This window comes from Pavona decussata, unplaced genomic scaffold (assembly GCF_977016875.1).
Source record: "Pavona decussata unplaced genomic scaffold, jaPavDecu1.1 SCAFFOLD_94, whole genome shotgun sequence".
NCBI classification, from domain to species: domain Eukaryota; kingdom Metazoa; phylum Cnidaria; class Anthozoa; order Scleractinia; family Agariciidae; genus Pavona; species Pavona decussata.
This window is the reverse complement of record NW_028145511.1, coordinates 395,834-417,343: the sequence shown is the minus strand read 5'-3', so window position 1 is coordinate 417,343 and position 21,510 is coordinate 395,834. Positions and strand designations below refer to the sequence as shown.

Genomic DNA, 21,510 nt, shown 5'->3' with positions numbered 1-21,510 from the left:
CCTTTTAGTAAGTATTGCTAGAAAATAGTGCTGCAAGTATAGTAAGTATTGTTAGCAATGTATGTATTGTAATTATCGTAAGTAGTGTTAAGTATTATAAAATGTCGTTTTTCGTGTGCTATGTAAGGCGAATAAAGATTTTTCATTAAAAAAAAACTAGCTTATTAAACAGCTCTTTAAAGCAAAAATGGCTGTTCATCTTTTGCAGATGTAGAGAACCTGTATGTATTGTAATTATCGTAAGTAGTGTTAAGTATTAAAAAATGTCGTTTTTCGTGTGCTATGTAAGGCGAATAAAGATTGTTCATTAAAAAAACTAGCTTATTAAACAGCTCTTAAAAGCAAAAATGGCTGTTCATCTTTTGCAGATGTAGAGAACCTGCCTGGAAAAAGAGTGGGGGGGAGGGGGGGATATAGAATACAATATTAAGCGTGGCTCTCTTGAGTGATACACTGATTAGGGGAAATGTTTAATACACTACCAGACCCGCACGCCAGGGTCCGTTCCCTTTTTACCCCGGCAATGAAGAGGGGGAACCTATGAACAGATAGAGGAGGAATGCTTGTTTCGCAGGGTAATTATAATCATCAGATTTTTATTTTTACAATTTTTATTAGCCTTATATCGTGTTTAGGCGATGGCCCGAAGAAAACGTTTACAATTTACGCAGGAGTTTCGGGTAAATTAAAGAATCAAGGAATCCCTTGTTAGATGTAGGGCTGATTACTGTATTCACAATTTTATCTTTCGAGTTGCTATGGAAACTTAATTCCTAGCTCCCTCTGAACGAGGCTGCTGCTTGGTTTGTGAGTTTACATCAATCTCGTTTCCAGAGCCCTCGTTACCCTTGTCCAGCGGAGCGAGGACAAGGGTAACGAGGGCTCTGGAAACAAGATTGAGTTTACATCCGACGATTTGTCTGCATCTTTACATAAATTTTCCACTCATCAAAAGAAAACGCGATATAAATTAGATTGACGTTAAAACATTGTCCATTACAAAATTTAAATAATTTTCAGACATTTAATTGGCAACAGGTTAAACAAAACATCAAAATGCGTCTTTTCGTTTTTTTATTGTGACCGTCGTAAATCTTACGTTCGATAGCTGTTCTTTTTTGAATCACGCTCCCGAATGAAGCCTCCGTTGCTATCAGTAAATCGGCACAATCGTTAAAACCAGTACACCCTATTGCTGTTTCTCGAGTGCTCAAAGGACTCATTTGAGACGTCAAGATTTGTCAATAATTGCTCCTTTGCGCTAAAATTTAAGGAGATCTAAAAACACCTGCAATAGGACAGCACGGAATCATAAATAGGTCTTGCTCAAAGTTCGTGCTACAAAATAATTAACGCTTGACACAATTTGACTGAGATTCATTCCTTTAATAATGAGACCTTACTTCAAAGCGGCTAGATTCGATCTGGAAGCTGCCTTTCTTTTTCAGTTATCGCGCGAGCGAATCATGTAAACACAGATTGCTGACTGACAGGCTCGATCAACATCTTGTGCTTGTCAGTTTCCTTAGCTGTTGATGGCGGCTGAACATTGGCTAAACTCGCAAATGCAAATTATTCAATAGTTTATGGACAGACGGAAATGTTTCTCATGGAAAGTGTTTTTCAGCTGGCTTCACATTGTGTTTCCACTTTTTTAATAACCCGAGCGCCTTTATTTTCTTTTTAAAGTCTAGTCCGCGCGTCCGTCTCAAATAGATGAAACTGGCCAGGATTGCCTTAATGACAATGAACGAAAATATCTGAAAAACTGCAATTGATCCGGCCTGAAAAAAGTGAAATCTAAAACTCCAGAACACTGGGAATACATCAGATACATTAACTCTAGAAATTGCACAGAAAGTTAAGAAGGAGGAGTGGTAATGTCATTGTGTTTTCCTATCAAAAATGAAACGCTATAGTACAATAAAATTAAAGCAATTTAGAATTTTATGTGTCAAATACAGAGCATGGGCAGGATAATTTAATTCTCAGGCCTTGAAATGAGGATTTTGGCATGCTAGTTCTAATTTTTCGTGATCGCGCTAAACAAAGGCTTTGATGAATTTAATAAATACGGAGAAAACTCGGACACCTAACGAAGAAAGCACAAATTCGACAGGAAGGAAAGATATTAAAAAAGATGAATTCAAGGCGCCGGAGATCAGCTTTACTCATCTGAATATATATAACTGTTTCTTCCTAATTTTTTCGTGCCTGTCATTCTTAGAGCACGCAACCAAAGCCATTCATCACAGAAAATTTAATAAAGAAAAGATGGTACCTATAGATTTAAAAGGGTATTTTCTTCGTTCTAGTTTTCCGCGTTTTTGTTTTGAACCCTTAACCTTGAGCAAATTTCAAACTCTAAGATGTTGTCAAGCGGTTATTGTTTCGTATGTCACCGCTAATAAGTGAAACAGTACCGGACGTAGAATTTTCAACAACCAATCAAAATGCCGAAAAAGTGGCCCTTTTAACGTTAATGTTTGCGTGGAGGCTATTTGCAATGTTAAGAAAAGCAACTTCTTTGGTGAAACTGCTAACCAAATCCCACTAATACCTCAGGTTCTTTTTCCTGTGTGAATCGCTAAACTAAGGGTTCTGCTGCAGGTGCGATTGAATAAGCGGAGTCCTCTCTTCACGCGGACGGCTGCCATGTTATCGTCAATATCCATTATTGTGATATTTCTCGGCGTGCTTATCTTTGTTGTTGCGGCGCTCGTCCTCTGTTGCTTGTGCTGTCATTTACGTTCCCGACCGAAGAATCAGAACGACACAACTGTGAATTACGTGGCTCGTCCAAGAGGAAGAAGCGAGAAAGAGACTTCAGTGACAGAGCTATGAAATAATGATTTTTGGCGCCGTTCACTTTTATATAAACATTTTCTACAGTGAAACGGAGGGATTTAAGCCGTAATCTTCTCGCCTGAAATGTTCAACAGTCAACATTACCTTCATTTTCCAGTGTGGACTGAGACTTCAAGACGACAATATTAACAAAGAAACGATCATATTCCACAGCGATAGAAGGAACGAAAGAGATGGTTCTCTAAACCTTTCAATTTCGCTGCATGACGTTACCTAAAGTAATATAATCTAGATGCCTCGCCGAGAAACAGAGAAAACTGACGCAGATTTTTTTAAATTTAATTTGCTCGGAGCATTGGATCAGCATTTTGTAGATGGGCCGGGTTTCAGTGGTATTTCAGCAAAACAAATTTAACAAGGAATAATACTGACACCGAAGAGTTTGCAAAAGAATCGTATTTAGTCTTGTAATAAAGTGCGGGTCTGTTTGTTTACACAACCAAGGCCGCTCTCATCGGAAGCAAGTCCCTTGGTCTATGTGCTTTGCTTGGCGCCAACAAAACCCATCAGCTATTAGAATGTGAGAAAAAAAAACTTGATGTTGCGAAAACAAAACAAAACAATGAATTGGTTTCTTTGAGTTTTTTCAATTTCAAATGGATTTTATAATACTAAGCCCTGCCGATGACAGCCGGAACGACTTACGGAAAAATACGCAATCATTGAATTAAAATTTCTTTAGCTCAGGTTTGGAATAAGATTCAAATTGTAAAAACTCTCGACTTAATAATATTTGTGAATTTATAGCGAGTTTTCTTATAACATTTTATTAGCAAGGAATAAAAAAGAGAGATAAAATGTCATTGATTCTTCTTGATTCATATGATAAAATTTGATGGATCATTCATGACAAAAAATCCTTGATAAAAGAATACTTACACTATAGTCCAGCCTTTTCTTTCTTTCTTTTTTTTTTTTTTTTTGTTTTATTTTGTTAAACCTAAAGGTGTTTCAAACTATAGTTAACGATTCCGCATGTGCCGTCTCGACCGGGGACTTTTGACAGCTTTAGAACATTTAAAAATTTTCTAAAATTTCCGGTACCGTGAGAAAAATTGAAAACAAACAAACTGACGCAACAATAAAATATATACTCCTCGATCTAAAATTTCCGTCCGGTTCAATGAAAAAAGATTGCCAACAAACTGACACAACAGTCAAATATACACTCCTCGCTAGCATAATTAAACAGCCGACAGTATTAATCGATAATCCAGAGCGTCAACCCCTCTCGAGAGCCGATGAAGAGCATTTATAGAAGTAAAATGTTGTACTGTTCAACAGATTTTCAATTAATGCACGATCGCACTTAGGGATTTTACAAACAGAATGCAGGGCAGCTGATTGAGGATAAAAGAGCTATGCGTACTGTACCGAATAAGGCAAGATTTGATATGAATTTCCACCATTTCTGACCCCGGACTGATCATGACAGACTAAAAAGTTGGAATTACTCGGCTTGCGCAGAATTACAAAAGAACTGAAGAATCGAATGGTTATGTGTACACTTTAATTTAGAATAAATCCGCAGGCAAAAGTAGCATAATAATTAAACTGGTGTTTCTACAAGGAAATTTAATGGCTCATGTATTTTCCATTTGATACATTTGATATGAGTCGTACAGTAACAAAGCTGCGATTTCGTCAACAGTCTCACAAGTTAATCAGAACCACACTGGCCTTGAAAACATATATAGCACAGTAGAGTTCTGCTCAGTAGCCTTCATCGGAAGTGGTGCAGACCTTATGTTTCGTTAATGTTCTTAGAATCACAATATATGGCATGAAAAGCAGCACCTCAGGAGGGTACTTCTCAATAGACCTTTTCTTGGTTTTCGCCAACTTGGTTGGTGGGCAAACACCTACGCTAACTTTTCTGTACTGATATACCATGACCGACATTTTAGACGACTTTGAATCCATAAGGCCAGCAGTCTGTTAGAATTTGCAGGATTCGGTGGCAATGGATGTCTTTTGGAAAGGCAATTGTCCTAAGATTATTTTCCCTAATTATGGAGAACAGATTCACGCTATGAAAGCCGCAAACGAATTGAAACTTTATGCAAACCAGTCTAAACAAAATAGACAAATTGCCGCGGTTGTGCAATGGCCGGACACGAGAATACTTCTAACGGCTGTTTACGAAATTCGTAGCCCCCATTAAATACATGCAGTCTAATTTTCCAGATTGAACGATGTAACTGAGATACATCATGTATTTATTCCTCGCGAAGCGAGGTTAATAAAGCCGCGCGAATGCGAGCAAAAAATATATTTAACAATTAGATTATGAGCTCGAGATTTCTATTTACACGGAATGCCCGCAGGGCATGACGTGTCTAGGTTTCGGTCGGGTATCTTTTTCTTCATCGGTGTCATAAATGTGCACATTAATTTATGCATTAAACTCTGTCCTCCCCTAGTAAGGATATATTGTTCTGATTGTCTTCAACAGAAGCGGCCCAATCAAAATCTATTTTTCAGGCACATATCACGAGAGAGGGGACCCACTCATCACTTTTGTGTGACGTCAAATCATCATTTGATTTATTCATTAAAACTAGATTAAATTCTTCCCTCTCCCAGAAGGGATCTATTGTTTTGATTGTCTTGAACAAGATGCCTGCTACACTGGCATTACGCGTGATGCTGGGGCTGATTCATTTATTCCAACTGTATGCTTCACCGATTGATAAATCTATCCTTGCTAATGGAATAGTTTGAGTCACGACGATCGCGTTACGTTGTTTCCCTTGTATTACGTGACCCAGACTTTCACTGGAAATTTTTGAAATTCCATTACGGTAACATAAGCTTCTCAATGACCTCTTTTCAGTCTCGCGTCGTGGTCTAAGACTGTCAAACAAAGCACAATTCCTTCGCCAGGAACTCACCAATTTCCACCGTCTTAAATGTCGGGTGCTTCTTAGAAGTTATTCTTTCGATTCACCGCTTCAAAATGGTGAAATTTCCGTTTGAAAACGGCACACTAGAGTCCAGAACATGTTATAAACAATATGGCGCCACAATTTAATGCAATTTTAATGAAGAGATCAAATGATGCGTTGACGTCACACAGGTAAGGGTGAGTGGGTCCCCTCCCTCGCGATATAAGCGACAAAAAAGGATTTTGATTGGCCTTCTTTTGTTGAAGACAATCAGGACAATACATCCTGAGTAGGAGAGGGGATAGTTTAATGAATAAATTAATGTACACATTTGTAGCTACGAGGAAGAAAAAAAAAACGGAAAAAAAAAAAAAGAAATCGACCCGTTTTTAGACACGGTATGCCCCTTCAGGGCATCCCGCGTAACAAAAGCGGCCCAATCAAACTCCATTATCTGCGCGTATATCACGAGGGAGGGGACCCACTCATCTCTACTTGTGTGACGTCAAAGCAAATCATCATTTGGAAAAGTTGTTTTCGTTCAATGGCGGCCACATGTCTGAATTTAAGACTCCGGATCTGCCGTTTTCAGAGAGAAAACCAACCTTTTTCAAGCAGTAAATCGAAATAATAACTTCTAGGTAGTACTCGACAGTTGAGACGGCGGAAATTGGGAGAGTTCACAGCAAAGAAAATCCGCTTTAAAAAACAGATCGAAGGATTAGAGCTAGAGGAGGCCAGACCAGTTCAGCGGGGTCATGACGTTATTGCATAGTTATTTCTGGTATGATTTCTAGTAACACAACGATAAGTATCACGCAATATATCTGAATGAAACCATTCAGACAATTATTTCAATGGCCAAGGGAGGATATTTTTTAAATATCTGCGAAACATACAATGGGGAATAATTGGGGCTACATTAAGCATTCCGTGTAATGCCATTAGAGGGGCATCTTGTTAACAATTAGATTATGAGCTCGAGATTTCTATCGCCTGATAGTTGATGAGGGCGAAGCCCGAATCAACTATCACGCATAGAAATCGAGAGCGAATAATCTAATTGTTTAAGTATAAATCTACTAGTCGTTCAAAACTAAACAAGTAAATTATCTATTTCCTCATCGCAGACACTTCGAAAACGCGAAGAAGCGAGCGCCATTTTGTTGAAAATCGCTACTCACTATCTATCACAGAATAGATAGTGAGTAGCGTAGCCAATCAGAGAACGGCATTCGTGATAGAACACTAGTAGATTTATACTAATGCATGATAGCTGATGAGGGCGCAGCCCGAATCAGCTTTCACGCATAGAAGTCAAGAGCGAATAATCTAATTGTTTTAGTATAAATCTACTTGTCGTCTAAAACTAAACAAGTAAATTATCTATTTCCTCATCGCAGACACTTCGAAAACGCGACGAAGCGGCCGCCATTTGGTTGAAAACCGCTACTCACGCGGCGATCTATCACAGAATAGATAGCGAGTAGCGTAGCCAATCAGAGAACGGCATTCGTGATAGAATACTAGTAGATTTATGCTAAATATATATAGGTAAAATGAAAAATAAAGTAAAAAACAAACTATACCCACAGGTCCATGTTAGTTACCACCCTTCTTAAGTTAAAACACAGTTTGATAAGGCCAAAGATACATCCAGGGAGGACCTCCTTACACCTAAAGAACGAGAGAGAAGGGTTATTTTCCCCCTTGTGCTTAATTTTAACCTACATTTGCCCAACATTAGTAAAATCATTAAGTCTTATAGCCATTTCCTTTATGATTCACCCACTCTAGCACAGATTTTTCCTAAAGGGTCAATCATTCCATCCTATAAAAGGGCCAAAAAGGAGTTCCGTCAGGTGCCCTCATTTTCATATGGACAAACTAAAAGGGCATTTCGTTCGAAAAGCTGTATTTCCAATTTTTCCAAACAAAAGAAAAAAAGGGAAAAAAAAGGAAAAAAAAAAAGTAAGAAAATATTGCCAAGGAATATTTCCCTTCCGAGCTGGTACACAGTAACGGCGAATAATTTGACAGATTACTGACAGAGGAAATCTCCTTTGTACCTAAATTTTACAGTATGATAGCACATTACCGTCAGTGTATGAAAAAAAAAAAAAAGAAAGAGAGTCAAACAGCTACAAGAACGACGTTAGGGATACGAATCACTAAAACTGATGTCGCGTACAAAAAGTGGCGGTACAATGTCTTATTTTGCACTTTGCGTGCTGCGTGCAATAAATTGCCTAAGGCACTTTTAAGATTTCCATCAGCTGTTCAAATTCTCATTTAGACTATTTTTTAACGTCTTGTCGTACTGTAAGTGTTACCGTTTGAGTTTTAACGCTAAAGAATCTATCGGCGATAGATTCTCAAACGTTTTATTACTTTGACATGTCTAACAGATAAAGCAATTTAGTTTTTCTTCACAGATCAGCTCTTAGTTAAAAATAAATAATCAATCTGTTGAATTGTAAATATTTACAGCAAAGCACTTTATTCCTTTGATATATAAGTGTTAGCTGACGCAGTAAATAAAGCAGTTTATGCATGACAGTAGTATATGGACTAAAAGTGTTGATCGTGTAAACAACAAACAATACAACCGAAATACTGACTGCCAGCAAGGTGTCTGAACAAAGCATTTCCTTTCCGGCGCTATAAATTTCCTGTAGCCTGAGCTTAAAAACGTTCTTTCCATAAGTTACGTGGTAAATCGTTTTGTACGTGACCTGAGAGAATTGGTATACTTTATGGTAGACATAGCCTTATTAGTATATATTTGTTTTCAGTTAGTAAGTCGAATTTAATTGGCTGAGACAAATGTGTTTCTCGGAAGTCCGGATAACTTACAATGTCACCGATAAACAATTTTTTTCCACATTCGTTTTTCGATCGATTAGTGGTTTGTACTAAAAATCTGTTCAGCGTGGTTCATAAAAGTAAAAAAATATATATTTGACAATTACGACTTCCAAATAAATCAAATTGAATCTTTTATTTCTGGAACATTTTACACATGGAGTTGTAAGTTTACGGGACATTCAAGAAACGGGTTTGCTGTCACCTCTAGCATGTAAGAATTCGTGGAGCGTTACCGCACAATTTTACCCGTTTTCCCAAAGCAATGACATAGCTTTGTAGGTGAAAGCACTTTACCGTATATCGTGTGTCTGCGAATATAGTCAATAAAGCCGCCTGCGCGGCGGGAAGAAAAGACACTGGGAATTAAGGTTGCCTCGCTCCTTGTCGCTATGTGTGCTCTGTAGCGGCCAAAGCGAAACAAGCTGAGGCCGCTGTATCCGTCCGAGGTGTGCAAATGGCTATTGGCTCTACATCGAATCATTGACAGAGCAAATGGCTGATCCAGTCCCTCAGTAGCCTGCGTGGCGGCGCTAGAAAGGGGAAGAGAGGAGGGGAATCGAGCGTGCGTGCGAGGGGAAAGAAAGGTTCCCTCGCTCCCTTCGCGCGCGCGCGCGATTCCCCTTCTCTCCCACTGCAGAGAGTGCACTCGAGGTTTAACAGACGTTGGAATTTTACACTGCGTACGAGAGTATCACTGAAACGAATTCAAAATTATCTTACGTTAAGAAATAAGTCTTCACAGAAATACTGACAGCATCGATATAAACATGCTCTTATCTTTGACCATCACAGGTGTCATGCGTTGTATGAGATTTTATATTTATTTACAAATAATTAAAACTTGACTTTGTCATAATCTAAACATCTTGAAAATTAATAATGCAAACAGAAACAGTAAAATAAAAAACATCTAGTCTACATAACCCAGTACTTTCGTCTACGATACCTATTCGAAGCTAACGCTTAGCTAGCCTACAACTTATTTATCTTTATGCCTACATAAATAAGAAATCGAATCTAAATTTCTCAACACGAAATCTTAACTTTCCTTCAACAAATACTGACAAACCACGTCTATAATTATTGTTAGTACGAAAGCAACGCTTGGTATCATTCATACAAATGATGAAACTTTGAGACTCGTTAACAAAACCGAAGACAGATAAAAGTCCCCAAACTATTATCAATTATTGCCCCCTATTTACATCGATAGCATATTTTTGAATCCATTGTTAATGTTGGTGAGTATACATTTTAAAAACATTTTGCTCCAGTTGTGTTTATTCATTATTGTTGCTATTATAAGAGTCTGGTTAGACGGAGAAATTGTTTGCAATTTTTCGAACCTTAAGAAAGTTACAATAGGTGAAAGATCGCACCGTCTGATAACTTGGGCCCAGTTCCTCCGAGTGCCACCCGACCGAGTCTTCAGATTCCTCGGTCGGCAGTTGGTCACTGGGTATTTGACAACAACTATAATTTCTTTAGGTGCGAGAAATACAAATGTTTTATAAAACCTAGAAATCTGAACAATCGCAACCTTAGCTTATTCAGGCTACACCCATGAATTAGAAAGAGAAGTCCCCTTAATTTTCTAGTTCAGTAGAAAGGTTTTACCACAACATATCATTAAAATCTCGAGTGGTCGCACTGACTAGTGTTTCTCGGCTAACCCTTCGTAAGGTTCCTTTGAGCAACCCTTGGAACGAGTTGGTCGTCTTTAGCACGTAAATAAACGTAGTCCTATTCATAAATCTCCATTACAGGAGAACTAAATTTATATTTTCTCTTTAGCTATAATGTTTCTTTATCATGTGAAATTTGTATCCCAAGAACGAATAAGTGACGCTTGCAAACTCGCGTATAAATGTATTTTGTGTAGATGCTCCTATATACATATTTAACACTCGCGTTACGAAGCTTTCACGGGTGATGGTGTTCTAAGAATAGCTACTGCGTCGTCGTAGCCCGCGCGGAATCCGTTCTCCATGTCATGGAGACTAGCCTCCAGGCTGTGCGTGGTGATAGAGTGCGCGTGATGCGCCTGAACGAGGCGCTCCAACCGTGAGATGATCTCGTAGTCTGGGACCGAGAGTGTGTTGATATCGAGGCCAAGAAGGCGTGCTAACACTTGACGGAAATCCAACAGCTGAAATAAAATAAGAGATAAAAATTACTTTATATTGTGAAAACTCTGTTTTGAAAGTGGAGACAATCACTTCTGGAAGATCACTAAAACGCAAGAGTCGCAATGAACCAAGTAGATCTAGAAGCAAAGACGTCTAACTGGTAGCAAGCGCAGGAAAACAAACAACCTGAGCTGAGCGGGAAAACAAGCAACAAGAACCAAGCGTAAGAAAAACGTGTAGCCGGAGCCAAACGCGGGAAAACATACAACCTGAGCTATGCGCGGGAAAACAAACAACTAGAACCAAACGTACAAAAAACGTGCGGCCGGTGCGAAACGCGGGAAAACAAACAATTAGAACCAAGCGTAAGGAAAACGCGCGGCCGGTGCCAAACGCGGGAAAGCAAACAACTACAACCAAACGTGCGAGAAACGCGTGAAAACAAACAACTAGAACCAAGGGTAAGAAAAACGCGCGGCCGGTGCCAAACGCGGGAAAACAAACAACTTGAACAAAGCGTAAGAAAAACGCGCGGCCGGTGCGAAACGCGGGAAAATGCACAGAGTGCTTAGCACGGGCAACACACAAACTGTACTAAACACTACAAAAACGCAACGTGTGCCAACCGAATACATGCAAACGTGTACTACAGTTATCGACCGCTCTATAGAGTCTACGAACCTGCTTTTCTCGGACTCTGCTCTCCTCCAGTGCTTGTTTAGTTGTTTGTAGTTCGCTGTTAATTTGCTGTAATGTTTGAGAAGTTTTCGCTTTCTTCTCCCGAGCCTGTGTTTCTGTCATTTCAAGCTCATTCTTTAAGTCGTGCAATTCAGCGCTTGTTTTGTGTTTACTCTTGGCAAGTTTGTTGACCGCATTTTCAAGTTCTTCAATCGTCTTTCCTTGCTCAAGAGTTCTAACCTAAGAGCGAAATTAAGACAACAATCTCCGTTAAGTATACCAAAGAGAAACAAAACTCAAGGAAGTTTTCCAGGGCACCTAACGAAAATACTGATTTAAGAAAAATATCCAGTCAGAACTTGATTTGAGCATTGCTTCCAGGAAACCAGCTCAATGCAGAGAGTGAACATGAGTGAGGCTCCTGGCAGTTATCATCTGATTCTGAATGGACAATCGAAATACTATAAGAATTTTGCCCTTTGTACTGAGATAAATTGGAGCGACCTGCACCATTTGCAACGTCTTACATGGTTGGTCGAGAAAACAAAAGAACGAACAACAGAACAATGTTCCCAACCCTAAAAAACAATGCAGCTACAGTTATCAGCGTCCAGTAAGAATACAGCTCTTGAAAGGTGCAGGCCTACTGGAAAAATTCAAGCTTTCCCTCTTACAGCCACAAATTCCTTCGAATTGTGTAGTAAACAAATTTTATTTGAAACTTATCCCAAAAGTGTAGATCTTTTTCTCTATCCAAGTCGTTCAGTAAATTCCGAGGTTACAGCGACTTACTCTGAGTTCGCTTGCCTCCAGTAATTTCGCCTTCAAATTAGTAATTTGCTGTTTATAATCCAGTAGTTCCCGCTGCAGTTTATCGTTGTGTTTGACAAGTTTCTTGTATCTGAGTGAATTCTCATCTCTCTCGACTTCAACTCGTCCTTTTTCACGTAAAAGTCCTTCGAGCTCCGCCACTTTCTTTTTCAGCAGACCAAGGTGCAAGTCTTTACTCTCGATTTGCTGTTTGGACCACTTCACTCGTCTCTGAAGGTTATAAATTGTGGTTTTTCTGTCGTCTAATGCATCAGTCTGCAAGGAAGAAAAAAGGTATCAGTTAACAAGCAGTTCAATCCGCAACAGCCGAAGACAAATGACGAAAAACCTACGTAAACTGGCCATTTTATCTTGCCTGCGTGGCAGGGCGCGCGCGCGAAGCGAGAGAGCGCACCCTCGCTTCGCGCGTGTGACTATTTCCTGCCACACAGGTTAATAAAACATACAGATGGAGCTAGTTAAAGAAAACGTTGTACCTCGAGCTTCACAAGCTGCTCTCCTCTCGCCAACAAGGCGTCCCCGTTCACATCCAAACCAACATCATCGGCTATTTCATTGAGTTTCATGACACGAGCTAACTTCTCGCAGAAGATGACGAACTAAAACAAAAACAAACATACCACATTTAAGAATGAGAAACCAGGTAGTAAACTAAAAATATAGTGGAAGCTCTATCAGCGTCAACTTAAAATGCCACAAAAAGTGGAGCACTTGTTGAGAGACTCCGTGAACAAACTTGCAGTTCCATTGCCCCGCACAAACTTTTTGAACAGCCTTAGACTGCGAGCAGTTCTCGTTTGCTCAAAAATCCGCAGGAGAAAAACAAGCACGATATTTGGCGAGGGGCGAGTTGCGCACGCGAGCGGCGAAGCCGCGAGGAGAGCGAGGGCGCACGCTGCTCGTGGCTTTGCCGCTCGCGGTTCGAATTTCGTGCTTGCTCAGTTGATCGCGTTCTTCCCGCGGATTTTCGAGCAAAAAAGAGACTGCTCGCAGTGTAGAACAGCTTTAGCTCTCATCGTGCAGTTCTTTGAAACAGAAACCTTACCTTTCTCTTATCATCCTTCAGCTGGTCTCTTTCAACATCAGACGTGAGAAGTTCCCCTTCAAGGCCCGTGACACGTTCTTGGTTCTCTTTTAGATGGGTCTCTGCCTCGTTGGCTCGTTTTACCGTGGTGTGGTGAAGGTTCCTTTGACTTTCTAGCTCATCTGATAGGTTCTTCAGCTGGATCCTCAATGATTCCTCTCTCTGAGCACAGGAACAAGTAAACAAGTGAGATAGCATGTAAATAATTGCCGCATGGTCCCCCAGCAATAGAGAGAATTAGAACTACGCGTACGGCAAATGGTAGAAATGACCACGTGACCATGTTTACCCTATATTTGGCTTGCCGCTCACTGTTTTCAGCTTCTCAGTAAAATTCAGTAGTTTTGCGTCCGCATCAAAAGCCCAGATTTATTTTACACTATTCTCATCTATGTACCAATTTTTTCAAGAAAACATAAACGCGAATCTCACGTTTGTCGTCTGCCGTGTAGGGTGTACATGTATAATGTCAATTCTTTGAGCTCCTAATACGTGGTTCAATTCTACCTGTTGCCATCCCCCCCCCGGGCACACCCCCGGGCATTTGTGTACTTGACGTCCTATTCCCCACCCCCAGGCACACAGAAAGAGACAATTCCCCACCCCCGGGACTCATGACATGGACTAAAAATAAACTGCTTCGTTTTGATGATTTATTTTTTTTATTTAAACAAAACCAGGAATCTGAAAAATCCTAAACTTTTAGAACAATTAACTCCCTTCCGAAGTAAAGCGAATATTATAAAACTCGACACACACACTAATACACCAGGAGGGCGTTTCAACCAAACTGCCTCGAAAATTGAAATGTATCTGTACAAAACAACTCTTAAATTCCTAGAAACAACATGGAATAAGGTCTTTTGAATTTTCAGTGCAAATAAATTGCTTTTCTACAAGAAGATCAAAACGTTTAACTCAGTATATTTACAACATTAAAACTGCGCCTGAAACAAGCTGAAGCGGGTGAATTCCATTAAAACAAAACCATTGTTAATTTTTCTTCTGGAGGAAATCCTTTCCTCTCTTATCTTTTGAACTTAATTACTTTTTGTTTTCTTTCATCAGGTCTACGTCAGCTCTCTGACTGCAAATTTACGAAATGTAAAAAACGAAAAACGTGGCCTTTTCCGCGTGGCTCCAGTAGCCGCCATTGTATCACCCCATAAGTCCTTGCGCGAGTAGTTGTTTCGATTTGCCCCGCCCCCCTACCCCCGGGCAAGACCGCTTGAGGACATTCCCGACCCCCGGGCCAGACGGGCTGGGTTTTCCCGGGGCTGAGCCCGGGGGGGGGGGGGGGGGAATGGTAACAGGTAGAATTGAACCACGCATTATGGACATCATTCACCATACATTATAACAAGTACCAAGTACCTTTTGACTAGTTTTCCTTTTCAAGATGTTTTATAATTTTATTTTCCTCACCTTGAATAAATATTATGTTATGTTATGCTAATAATTATGATAAAAATCACCTACCGCTTTGACATCTCTGTAGTCTCTGGTGATATTCTTAACTTTGGAAATAACGGTGTCTTCCTCTGCTGCTACGGAGTCATCTAACTCTCCAATCAACTGAGCTAAGTGACGCTTGAAGTTATGTAACTGCAATGAGAGACAAAACTAATCATTCATCAACCTAAAACTTTAAAAACTCAAGCCAGATACCTTCTTAATTATTTTAATGTGAGAAACCATGACATTCACCACTACAAAACTAGAAAATTAATATTAAATGATGACCTTATTTTGGAAAAAGTTAATTTAGACTGCACCAAGCGCGCTTTTTTCTACAAAGGTGTAAACATTTTTAACAATTCTTAGAATTTATAACTGTTTGAAACTTCCTTTTAATTTTACTGGACTAGCATATTTGTGGTCTCCTTTTATTTTTTTCTTTTAACAGGACCTGCATTGAGAGCAGTTTTCTTCTTAAAACTGATGCAGCAATCATGTATAAATAAGTTTGAATTATTATTGTTATTATTTAAGCTAAAAATATTGAAATTGGATTAAAAAATTATAGAATAGGTGCATTTTTTTCAGTCAAATATCGACACAGTGAAGGCATACTTGGAAAAAGAAAATACGAGAACTTTCTCTCAAAAAGAGTCTAACCTATTACCTTATACAGTGATAGGTTTTACTTCTGTTGGGAGAACTTGGATTTTCTTTTTCTGAGTATGTTGTGTCACTGATAGAAAAAACATACATCTATTATTTATTCACTAGGCTTAAAACATAACATCACATCTCTTTCACAGGATGAAAAATGTTACACACCCTAGATTGGGCTGACTGTCCTGTGTATTCACTGGTATGAAGCGTTTGTTCCATTTCTTGAAGTCTGCAATTAACACAAAGAATGACATTCAAATAAAAGTTGTTGATTATGCCCCATATGGTGGTTCTGTGAAACAATTCTGAAGTGTGACCATTCAAATAAAAGCTACTGAGCAGTACTTTCCTCTGGTGCTGTTTATTATGCTGTACGAGGTGGTTCTAACTTTTGAGTCTGTGGATGAAATCCTAAATTGTGACCATTCAAATGAAAGCTGCTGAGCAGTACTTTCCTGTAGTGCTGTTTATTATGCTGTTCAAAGTGGTTCTAGCTTTTGAGTCTGTGGACTAAAATCCTGAAGTGTGACCATTCACATAAAAGCTAAAGAGCAGTACTTTCTTGTGGTGCTCTTAATATGCTACATACAAGGTGGCTCTAACTTTTGAGTTCATGGATGAAATTGTTAAGTTTACCATTCATAATTGAGCAGGTGCCAATAGGTGCAAGGTGTGTGTTAAGTATAAGTTGAATGAAGTAAGTGGGCCTACCTGTTCTGCTTTTCGTCAAGCTGTTTCTTTGCTGCTCCCCATGCATCTTGACTGGCAGCCAGCTGGTGTTTCAACCGATCACTTTCTATCTCCATTTCCCTTATTTTCTGTTGCAAGGCGTCTCGTTCCCGTGTCAAGCCGTTTATTGTTTCTTGGCTCTGACCAGCAGATTTCTTCTCCTGTCCAACCTCTGATACCAATCTCATAATGGTTTCCCTAATCAAAAAGGAAAAAAATTACATCTGAGTTAGCTAATTCCTATTTGAGGGAGCAGGGATAGCGCAGTGGTGAGAGCACTTGCTTCCCACCAATGTGGCCTGGGTTTGACTCCCAGTCTGATCGGCATCATATGTGGGTTGAGTTTGTTGTTGGTTCTCTTCCTTGCTCTGAGGTTTAATTTCTCCGGATACTCCACTTTGTGATTTAACTGTTTACTGAAACGATTTGTGACATCATCAATTTTTGAACAAAAACTTGGAGCAAGAGAAGATATTAAAAAAAAAAAAAAAAAGAAAATGCCACTCTCGTTCTCTTTGAAAGACCTTTCAAATAAGCATTAATTAAGTTAATTTTTACTTTATAGGCTCTTGAAACCAGTTGAGTTAATATCACACCTGCTTGCTTTAGACTCCAGATTGCTTTCATGCAAGTTGCGAGACAACGTATTTGCTTTTTCTTTTAAGCCGTTCCTTTCTCTAGCTATTTCTGCAATCTAAAATAAAATAAAATAAAAAGAAAATATTAAAATTTATCAAACACTCATGAGAGTATACTATTGTATGTTTGCAGAGAGCGCAATATGTTGTACTTCACTTGCCATCTGCATGTGCACGGATGGCTTTAATAAGCAGTTGTAGCAACATAGACAGCAAAGTTTGAAAAGGTGATCAATTTCTCTTTGTGGCAGCAAAACGTTTAATGTTGATCATTCTCAAAGTTCTTGAAGATTTTGAATCACCATTTGTAAGTTATCCCTCTTATTCTTAACTCATAAAATGTAAGGAATTAATTGACAGGAGAAACATTTATCTTATAATCATTCAGTTAATGGTAGATCCATGATTCATTAGGATGCTTCAGCTCAAAGAAAAGAAAATATGTATATGAAGATAGATATAAAATATAAAGAGCTAATTAATGTCATGTATATGGTATTGATGAAGATGCTTTTTGAAAGATGACTTATGGGAGTTGATGAAGATGTCTTAATAAATTATTATTGACTCCTCATAAGTCAGAAACTCACCCTTCCGATAAATGATTGTACAGATCCAGACACAGCTTCAGATGGATCCAACTGCAGAGCTTTGATCAGCTGGGATCTCATCTCGCCATACTGTAAAAGACAAAATAAAAAATAATATTCATGTTACTGTGCACAAAAAAAACAACAACATTATTTGCAAATGGTCGTTTCAGTAAAAGACAAGCAAGATGAAATGAGACCTTAAGTCTCAATAAACAGTCGGATTCAATTTGTGCTAAAGTTTTTAACTTATTAATTGTTTTTTGCATGCCTTTTGTTATTGTTTTCTAAAAAAAACTTTTTATCCATACTTTCTACATATTTTTACACTTTTAACATCATTGCCTCTCTCTCTTTCTACAATTTATTATATAATATTATGTTAATTTTTATTCTGAACACTGAAGTTGATAATGACTGAAGAACGATCGAAACATCATTCGGAATTTTTTTCCATTACTTTTTACCATTAGTAAACAGAAATTATAATTAAACTTTAAAACAAACATACAAATTACAGAGTGAAGTTTAATTCTGTCTAATTACCAGCATACCTTACTCTCCCACTTCGCAGCTCGACTGGCAGCTTCCTCCTCGGCAGTGATGTGATGTTTGAGAGATGATTCCACTTGTTGAAGGCGATCTTGCTGAGTTTGCATCTCCTTTCTTAACGACGAAATAGTGACATCGCTACGATTGGCAAAGTTCTCCTTTTCAACAGCTTCATCCTCGGCTTCTCGTATTCTATCGCGGAGTGACTGCACCAGGGCTGTTTGCCGCGCTGCATTTTGTTTGTTGCTTTCTATTTCACACTGCAGTTGTAATAAAAGAAATGAAACTTGATCAATATGGTAACTGGTATATTTATTTCAAATTCAACCTTAACATTAAACACTGATTTTAGTACCGGTTAAAGGTTGTATTAATTCCCATACCTACCTTAAATTCAATCATTTGCTGATCCTTTTCAGAAATTCTGTGTTGAATATCTCTTAGCTACAAAAAAAAAATATTAATACGTGTAAGTTAATAAGTAATTATCATGTTTAATTAAATTATAAAGTAAGACAGACTGCACAAAGAATTACAAAATACAATAACAAATTACTGACTCATACCTCTTGTTGTAAGCCAGAGGAAACTACCTTCTCAGCTGCAAGATCTGTTTGAGCAGTTTCTGCAGCTTGTCTGTAGTGTGATAACTGTGTAAAAAAAATGGCATTCACATTATTTTGATCCACAGTTAATACAAATGTGTTAACAAAGTTTATTCCAATTGGCTTCTGATCACAAATAAGAACCCAGGCCAGTAAATTGCCCCTTCAGATACTTTAGGCCTAAGAATTAGTTACTAATAAAGACAAGTCTAAAATATTATATTTCCAGTCAGGCTGACTTTGTGCAACTTTGTCACTCGTCCTGTGAGTCTTTTGCCCTTGGCTTGTATTAATTTTCTACACTGGTCATGGAAGTCAACTTGTGGCAAATAGTCTCAAGGCTGTATATAAAAAAAAAAACACTTAGAATGGGTGCAAGGAAATGCGTTTAAATTCTCATCCTCACTACAAAGTCTAGCACATGAATCACAATTCAACACAATGATTATAACAATTACTATTTTCATTTAATACGTAATATGTTGATTTGAAATTAATCATAACTTGCTGTGCAAGTACCATGTGCTATTCTCTAATTCTTTTACCTGTGTACTAAGGTGTTCCCTTTCTTGTTGAAGTCTTGCTATTTTATCTCTCAATAGTTGACTTTCATCTAAAGATGAACCAAGTTCCAAGGAAATGGAAGGACTGCGACAGGCAATGGCACTTGGCTCAGCCTGAGATATAAAAACATTTGACATCAACTACCATACATATTGTCAGAACTTCTGCGCAGATAAAACAGTTAAATGGTAAATGAACACAGTGGAATGTAAAACCTCAACATGCTTAGATGAAAGTTTTGATTTGGAGCAGTGCACTTTATTGTCACAGAGAGAAGTTACTCTCTGTATCTCTCAATCTTCAGCCATATATGTATATTTTAAAACAATACAGCTATTTATCCCAATTTTCCATGAGAATAGAGCCAATAAGAAAGCCAGAAACCTGTTGCATATTCTGCGGTATGCAACAGGTAGTATTCCACGAAAAAATCCTGGCGTTCCTCGCGGCCTACAATTTTTGAATAATTCTTACCTTTTGTTGAAAGGCTTTTATACATTTAATGAGCAGTACCTATTTATCTTTTTAAATTTTTTGTCAAAATTATACAGGTACTTTCAAGAAACGTTGCCAGTCTGTTGAATATTTTTTCAATGATTGTATTTGCTGTTAAAGCATTAAAGAGTAACGTTTGGTGTTAATCCAATGAGTGGCATGGGATAATTAGTTTAATGCAATTGCTTTCTCATGGTATACCGTGAATATCCCACTCGTGACTTGATTTTTCTTTGTATACAACTAAGAAAAATCAAGTCACTTGTGGGATATTCATGGTATACCACTTGAAAGCATTGCATAACTAGTATATATACACAGAGATTAACAATGGACAACCACTGTAAAATTCTGAATTTTTATTAAAAAAAAAGCCCTTGACCTACAGAAACACAAAACTGAAAATAAAATATGTAAAGTTATGGTAAAAGCATACTTGAAGTTTTAACCAAAGTAAACAAGTTCCAAAAAATTATACAAACAATATCTTCTGACATTGTTTGCAGTATTCGGTTGCTAGAGAAACTTCTCTGTTCATGGATGGTTTCAACAGTTTCAATAATTAATTAGTTAATTACAGAGGAAAGCAGTTTGTTCACAGCTGAAAGGATAAAAGTTACGGCAAACATTAGGGAGCTAATACGATAAAATGAGATCAACTGTGAAAAGAAAAAAAGCTTTTTCTGTTGACAATTCAATTAACAACATACTGAGGTTTAAAATCATTTATAAACATGAAGAACTTTCTATTATTAACTAGGTGAGTTAAACTTATGTATTAAAGTTGCTTTATAAGCTTAAACGTACAGTACATTTCAATAGTTTAGCTGTCAAAAATCTTGAAAGCATTCAGAAAAATTAAAGGTTCTTGTTTTAGCTATTCTCTTGCAAAATAGCGAGTACATTCGCAATACATCTGATATATAACGCAAATTAGCGATCGCTTTTTGCCTTATAAACCAACCGACTTTCAATCAACGTGTAGATAAAAATATTCTTATCCCTAAAAAGCAATTTATTTTCGGTGTTAATGAGCAATTTTCATTAGTTAGAACGGAAATAACAAATTCGAACCTCTAATTAATCTCAACAACGTAAACTTCCCCTAAATATATGTTTCGAATGAGTAGCTAATTAATATTTCAACCGGGTGAGTTGTATAAGAAATTTTCATAAACAATACCTTACGACTAACCTCATTTCGTCTTTGCACAGGAGAGCTTGTCCGTGAACTGTTCTGACTGCTGGATTTCCTTTGCCCAATAATCATAGGTGGCGAATTTCTGTAAAGTTGTCTTTCATTGCCATGGTCCCTCCAAAGTTCTCGAACATCAACTCCAGAATCCTCAAGATAAGTTAATTGTGAACCTGGTTTGGCTTCCACGAGTCTTTGTTTTGGAATTTTGGGGAAATGATCTGATCTATCTGAATGTAAAGATGCCATCACATTATAAGGATCGCTGAAAAACGGCTCTACACTTACGGTCCTCGTCGTCTGGGTGTCAATGAAGTTTCCAAAATGGCGGGCGCAATATTTAGCTCCGGTTGAGTTGCGTGGCAACAACGGACGCTATCTGGGACAACCTCGTTTTGAAAAGACCATTGAGTTGAGGCTGGGGGTACGCGAGGGGAGGTTTTGTCATTAGCATATCGCTTTAGGACGATCGTGCAAGCAATAGATGGCAAAAATATATATTTTAGGATGCTATATAAAAAAAAAGTTTTAGAATACAACTCTAACAAAGGAAATGATAAGTTCCTTAAAATGGAACGTTCGAAATAAAGGTTTTCATCAGTGTCATCATTTCATCATGCCTCATACTTTGATAATCTCAAATTCATAAAGCTGCAAATATCATTATAACACATTTGT

General features: G+C 38.1%; 1 protein-coding gene across 1 annotated transcript; it reads right to left on the bottom strand.

Moving 5' to 3' along the window:
- Nucleotides 1–9,426: 9,426 nt before the first annotated feature.
- On the bottom strand, nt 9,427–21,175 carry LOC146473213 (coiled-coil domain-containing protein 170-like). Its single transcript, XM_085118447.1, has 15 exons — nt 20,833–21,175; nt 19,124–19,255; nt 18,540–18,623; nt 18,361–18,417; nt 17,976–18,233; nt 17,422–17,511; nt 16,790–16,887; nt 16,176–16,391; nt 15,630–15,693; nt 14,826–14,951; nt 13,308–13,508; nt 12,739–12,861; nt 12,224–12,517; nt 11,435–11,671; nt 9,427–10,773 (listed from the first exon to the last, which is right to left on the bottom strand). The coding sequence occupies exons 1-15, from the start codon at nt 21,079–21,081 to the stop codon at nt 10,537–10,539; spliced, it is 2,466 nt and encodes an 821-aa protein (XP_084974573.1). The 5' UTR covers nt 21,082–21,175; the 3' UTR covers nt 9,427–10,536.
- Between the last annotated feature and the right edge of the window lie 335 nt (nt 21,176–21,510).